The 6632-nt window shown below is 40.9% G+C and overlaps 1 protein-coding gene across 1 annotated transcript in view; it reads right to left on the reverse strand.

Moving 5' to 3' along the window:
• Positions 1-3802: 3802 nt before the first annotated feature.
• Positions 3803-6632, reverse strand: part of umodl1 (uromodulin-like 1) — a 26383-nt gene continuing 23553 nt past the window's right edge. The window contains exons 15-17 of the mRNA XM_089017709.1: positions 5248-5404; positions 5065-5149; positions 3803-4555 (exon numbers count right to left, since the gene is read on the reverse strand). Of these exons, the coding sequence (XP_088873835.1) occupies positions 4368-4555; positions 5065-5149; positions 5248-5404 (430 nt within the window). The 3' untranslated portion in view covers positions 3803-4367. The remainder of the gene's footprint in view (positions 4556-5064; positions 5150-5247; positions 5405-6632) is intronic.

Below are 6632 nucleotides of genomic sequence, written 5' to 3' on the forward strand. Positions count from 1 at the left end.
AAAGAAATACACTGCACTGTATAATAAAGTCGTTTTATTTACCTTTATGATGGTCATTGATGGCTTGATGGAATGGTGTTGGAGGTCGAAGGTCAGAGGGAATTGCTGTTTGGAAAGAGGCATGTTACATGAGGACTGTAATTAAAGAAATAAACTGCTGTAAAATAAAGTTTTATTTACCTTTTTGATGGTCGTTGATGGCTTATGGAAGGAGAGTCACCTTCCATAAGGACTGTTGGTAACTTAACCTCTGGTGTGGCTTCTCTTCTTTGCTTCTTTGGAAACTCCCCATCATTTTTGCTGATTAAGAACCTCTTAATTGACACCTGTTGCTTTCTGACTTGTAAGGTCTTTCTTACGAAGCTGAGGCATCACATTATCGTTCATCATGTTGATTGTCTGGACAGAACTGTTTGGTAAAAGCCTGCACATCATTCCACTTTGCCAACATTGCCTTTATGAGCTCACTTGATGCTGCAGCCATCTCCTCCTCGCCCTCAGATGTTCTCGAACCATCCGTTGCTGGCTTTAAAATCCTCAATAAGTGCCGAACTTCCAGGTTGGCGCATGGCGATATCGGCGTGAATTAGCCGTGCTTTCTCGCATAAAATAGCTTGACTCACGCTGTCGCCGGATAGATGCTTTTCGTTAATCCAAATTAACAGACGTTTTTCAACTTCTTCGATTGCCCGAGACCCTCGCTTTCAGAGCACGGAAACACCTTTTGCAACAGACGCACCTATGCTGGCTTCTCTGTTCCGGAGAATGGTAGCAATGGTTGACTTAGCATAGCCGTGCTCGGCCACTAAATCACACAAACGCACACCTTGTTCGTGTTTTTCAATTATCTCCTTCTTCTCAGCGACGGTGATTTTATTTTGTGTCTTCTTGGGCTGAACACGAGCCTGTGGTGGGTTTTTTTCGGTCGCATAATAGTAAAATTATCAGCAAAAAGCTCCAAGGAGGCGATCGACGTGTGCATTCAATGAGCGGGGGTGTGGAAAGTAGCGCCGGCTGGAGCGCTGTTCGGTCGTGTGCTTCCGTCTGTGACGATCGCTCGAGTGCTAGGAGGCAGACCTCGAGCGACGGACTCTTGGTGCTAGGGAAGGACCCGAAATACACGGCGTGACAGGCTTGGATGGATAAAGAGTCTTTACTGGACAAAGCATCAAATAATAACAAACAGGGATGAGTGAAGGAAGATAACTGAACGATAGCAGACCTGGCAACACGGAAGTGGAAACGGCAATGACCAAAAATACTCCGACAGAGACAGTAGTGAGCGCGAGACAGATATAGTCAGAAGGCACCATCAGTGAAATGACAATCAGCTGTGGGAACCCAGGTGTACGATGATTGGAGGGGCCGTCTCCCAGGATTGGCGGAGGAGGTGACAGGAGGGGCGGGGCCGCCCCGGATGGCAACGAGATGTGACACCGTCACTCCGCTAGATCCGAAGGTTGTGTGCTTTGGTGTTCTTCCGCCGAAGATTACTCCACCAGCTGTGGTGGGTATGTATCATGAAAATAGTGCGTATTTCAAGGTTTAAATTTCATAAAATTGACGTTCGTAAAATGAAAAGTTCGTAAGATAAGGTGTTCGTAAGCTGAGGTCTCACTCATATATATAAAATCACACACACACGCACACAAACACAAATAGCATATCAGCATATACTGTTTATACAATATATATTGTATATATATATATATATATATATATATATATATATATATATATATATATATATATATATATATATATATATATATATGTCTGTGTAAGAAGCTCTCAGTCGTACAGGAGTGGTCCATCGATGAGAAGGTTTCTTCAGCCGTCATCTGTACAAAAGTGAAGGTTTCGGACGTTTCGCCTCCTATCCAAGAGGCTTCGTCAGCGAACTAAAGTCTGACTGGTCGTATCGGCCCCATTTATATATCCCTAATGTCCAGACCTGGTGGCGCCGGACACAGCTATATATATATATATATATATATATATATATATATATATATATATATATATATATATATATATATATATATATATATATATATATATATATATATATATATATATATATATATATTATATATATATGTGTGTACACACACACACACAATGGCTGGCGGACTAGTTTTCGGCGGAAGAACACCAAACCACACGGCCGAACAGCGCCATTGATGCTGCCGGAATCTTTTTCCACACCGACTTTCTTTGAGTGCACTCAGTGCAGACGTCGTTTGTTATGGAGTGGATACTTTTGCTTTTTTGGGACCGAAAAAGACCCCACCACAGGCTAGTGTTAAGCCGAAGAGGACACAAAAGAAAATTACGGTATGGCAGAAGAATCATCGAAATCACGAATGAGGTGTGCGTTTGTGTTACTTAGCGTCCCAGTACAAGTATGCTAAGTTGACCATTGCTACGTGTGGCTAAGGGTGTTTCTGTGTTGTATGAGCAATGGTCTCAGGCAATAGAATAGGTTCAAAAACTTCTATTGATTTGGAGTAACGAAAAGCAGCTAGCAGGGGACAGTGTGTGATGGTATTTTCGCCGAGAAAGTATGACAGCTTCACTCGGATATCATCAAGAGGCAACTATATCAACGACAGTACAGTTTATTTCTTTAATTACAATACAATAGCACATTTATCGATGAGAAGGTTTCTTCAGCCGTCATCTGTACAAAAGTGAAGGTTTCGGACGTTTCGCCTCCTATCCAAGAGGCTTCGTCAGCGAACTAAAGTCTGACTGGTCGTATCGGCCCCATATATATAACCCTAATGTCCAGACCTGGTGGCGCCGGACACAGCTATGATAGGTCCCTACTCTCAGGTTGGGGGGGGGGGGGCGCGGGACCCCCCCCTGTGGCCCCACTGATTGTTCCTACATTCCTGACTAACGATTGGCCTATTACCCCCACTCCCCCCGGTATCACCTCATCAGCATAACGACCCTCATCAGCATTGCGAAAGTTGCCTAACGTGTTTTGCCTGAGCAGGCTATTGTATGAACGATCCAAATTGAACCTCACACCACCAGACCGGTTTAATGAAGGATTTTGTTGTTTTATAAGAATCGCCTCTTTTACCCCCCTTTCAAACCATCTGTGTTCTTTCGCTAAGATTTTAACCTCATTGTCGTCAAATGAGTGGTTGCTAGCTTTTAGGTGCAAATGTACTGCCGATTGAGGCCCACTAGTATTATCCCTGCGATGTTGATAAAGTCTTTTTTTGAGAATTTGTTGAGTCTCCCCAATGTACTGCTCTTTACAATTTTCATTCTTACAATGTATGGAATAAACTACATTACTTTGTTTTTCATTTGGTAGCCTATCTTTTGGATGCACTAATTTTTGCCTTAACGTGTTTATCGGTTTGAAATAAGTAGGAATTTTATGTTGCCAAGGGACTCTTTGTAATTTTTCAGAAACTCCTGCAATGTACGGTACTGCTACTCCTCTCCTTTTAGAATCTTGAGATTTATTGGTTTCGTTCGCTATTCTTTCTTTCTGACATTTGTTGAATGACCACTGACGGTACCCACAGTTAGTGAGTGCTCTCCTGATATGTTTTGACTCCTTTTCTCTACCTTCAGTGCTAGTTGGTATTAGTTTAGCCCTATGCTGGAGGGTTCTGATAACTCCTAGTTTATGTTGTAAAGGGTGGTTAGAGTCAAAAAGTAAGTATTGGTCAGTGTGTGTAGCCTTCCTAAAGACTTCTGTACAGATGACGGCTGAAGAAACCTTCTCATCGATGGACCACTCCTGTACGACTGAGAGCTTACACAGACGAATAGCACATTTATTACACATTTGGTAAGGTATATATAATAAGGTATATTTTGTGTAGTTTTAAGGCTTATTTAGTAGAAATTTCTGTTTTATGGCGACCTGGAAACAGATTATTCTCATGTTTTATGGTTTAGTATGGGAAATTAATGTTTGGAAGACACACTTTTCGCCTTAAACACACTTTCTGGGAACCAATTAATTTCGTAAGCTGAGGTATCGTATCACTGTACTTACATCTTTGTGGAAGTATACTACATTGTTTTTAATTTAAACAAAATGTGACTGAAATGTGTATTTATTTCTCCATATTTGACATTTCTCAATTGAAGTATTCTCCCATTAGGTAGAATTCTTGATCCTTGCGACCCTCAAAACTCAGCATAGACATGTATAGACTGACCACAACTTTAGAAAACTATTACATTTACCAAATTATAACATTCAACAAATGAATGTCGACATCTCTAAACATGTAATTAGGAAATATGACATTGTGTAAAGGCTTTGTAACTTCATCCAAGAACTAGAGTTATCAAGGAAACAAACTATTCATGTGCAAATCTTGAATTTTCTAAGCATTGAATTCAATATCAGTGATGTTCAATGGCTTGGATTTCGGATTGAAGTCGTAATGTCCAATGCGATTCCTTTGATAGTAGAAGAGACAAGCAGAGCCTATGATGAAGAAGAGCACCACAGCAATTCCAAGGAAGGATAGTCCGATCAGTTGGAGTCTGTCATTTTCACTCTCCGGGGGCACTTATAAGGTAATTTAATAAATTTAATAAACATGAAATAAAACAGAAAACAAGACATTACGTTAGCAGACAGTGGTTATTTTAAATGATTGCTAAAATATGAGAGGACTGTATAATCATCCCTGAGTGCCTCCAAGTCACACTTTGAAGACCACATCACTTCAATTCATTTAATGAGGCACAATAAATTCGTTTTAACACCATTTACCCTCAATTTGGAATTGAGTCAGGATTTAATAACTCTTTCTGCTGAACTTCACATAACAAAAAAAATCTCATCTTTGAGTGACAGAATGCATACATGTCTACATTGTCTCTGGTCTTATTTTTCAATACAGTATATACATGTTGAAATACCTTTTGTGATCAACCCTTTGAGGCACAGCAGTTACTACAGTGGACAACTGTTCATGTTATATGGTTACAAGGTGCATGAAAGGGTTACAAGCTATACTTTTGCCCATTAATCTTTGATTCAAACATGTTATACGGCGGTTGTCTAGCACTCACCTTTTTCAGACTTAAGCAGAGGCCCAGTCGAACCGAATGCTCTTCCAATGGTGTTGGAAGACCAAGTTGTTCTTTGCAAACAGTCCTAAAGAAAAGGAACAAGCAAATGTGTTTGAAAACAAAAAAAAATCAATACAGATATAAATAAAAGATGCTTTCAACAATAAATGCAGTTACACTCACGGGCACGCATATATCAGATCCAATCTGCAAACAGATCTGCACGTGGCAGTGCAGATAGATCAAATTGACGTCGACAAAGGAGAATATCTGCACAGACACACGAGATGTGCTGGAATTTCCATTCATCAACACGTCAGTGTACATGTTCAGGGCACATCTGTCGGGCACAGACATGAGCAAATTGAAAATATGTCCCGAGACTACAACATTGAGATATCTGGGTAAACCTCACATGAAGGGGGGGGGGGGGGGTTTCGTGATATTACTATTGCCTGAAACATACATATAAATCCAAAAGTGAAATATTTTAAGAACATTAACAAATCAGCCAACCAAGAATCGCCTTCCTGGTAAACATCGGACTGACTCCTGCTACATCTCAGCAAAACAAAAGAAACACTTTTTGGTATTTTGCATTACATTCCAATGAAAATGAACCTCAGCATAATTTCAAGTCATCAACCTTCCACGTTCCTGAAAACTGCTTCAGACCTCACAGTGTCACGATCTGGTTGCCGACCAATGGGTGGCGCTGCCGACCCTGCCTGCACCTACACAGGTTTGCATGTTTTCCCGGGCTTGCGTGGGTTCTTCCACATTACAAAAACATGCTTGGCAGGCTGATTGAACACTGATTGAACACATTTTCCCTTGGTGTGAGTGCGGATGGTTGTACATCTCTGGGTGCCCTGCAATTGACCGACAACTGGTTCAGGGTGGGCCGAATACAGCTCGGATTGACTCGTGACACTTCTGAGGATAAAGCTGATCAGAAAATGGCCGAATGGTTGGAAAGTGTTCGTCGAGAATGTCTTAACATTATATTTTTGGGTCAGCAGGCCCATTAATTTCTCCATCATTTTGATAATTTACAAAACAATTTCACATTCTCTATTAAATCCAAGTGGGTGAACCTGCTCCAGCTCATTGTCTGTACGTTTTAAATTCTGAAAAACCTTTATTTTAAATTAATCATCCATTCATTTTAAGATCGGCTCGTTCTCACAAAGGCTGAGGGGTATGTTAGGGCGTATCGCAGCACACGACAACCATTGGCGCTCACACTCACACTTTTTAGAACACGATTTAGAATGTTCCATTAAACTATCACCCATTGTTTTGAAATAGAAAAAATATGTTCTGGTAATTTATTCGTCTTTACAGTTTAGGTGTTTCCATGAGCTAAGTGCTCTCTTAGTTTCTTATTGCATACACCTGGTTTGACCAAGATCTCCATTTGGAAACAGGAGCAAAGGCTAAATGTATTTCCCCCCCCTTACTGTATTCCTCTCACCTTTCTCATAAGCCTCTGTACTCGCCTGTGAACAAGTAGATGTTTGCTTGGTTGCAGAGCCACAACTCTGCCTCGAGTTGCCGTGGTAATG

This window comes from Hippocampus bargibanti, linkage group LG16 (assembly GCF_051943395.1).
Source record: "Hippocampus bargibanti isolate YZ-2025 linkage group LG16, ASM5194339v1, whole genome shotgun sequence".
Lineage (NCBI taxonomy): Eukaryota > Metazoa > Chordata > Actinopteri > Syngnathiformes > Syngnathidae > Hippocampus > Hippocampus bargibanti.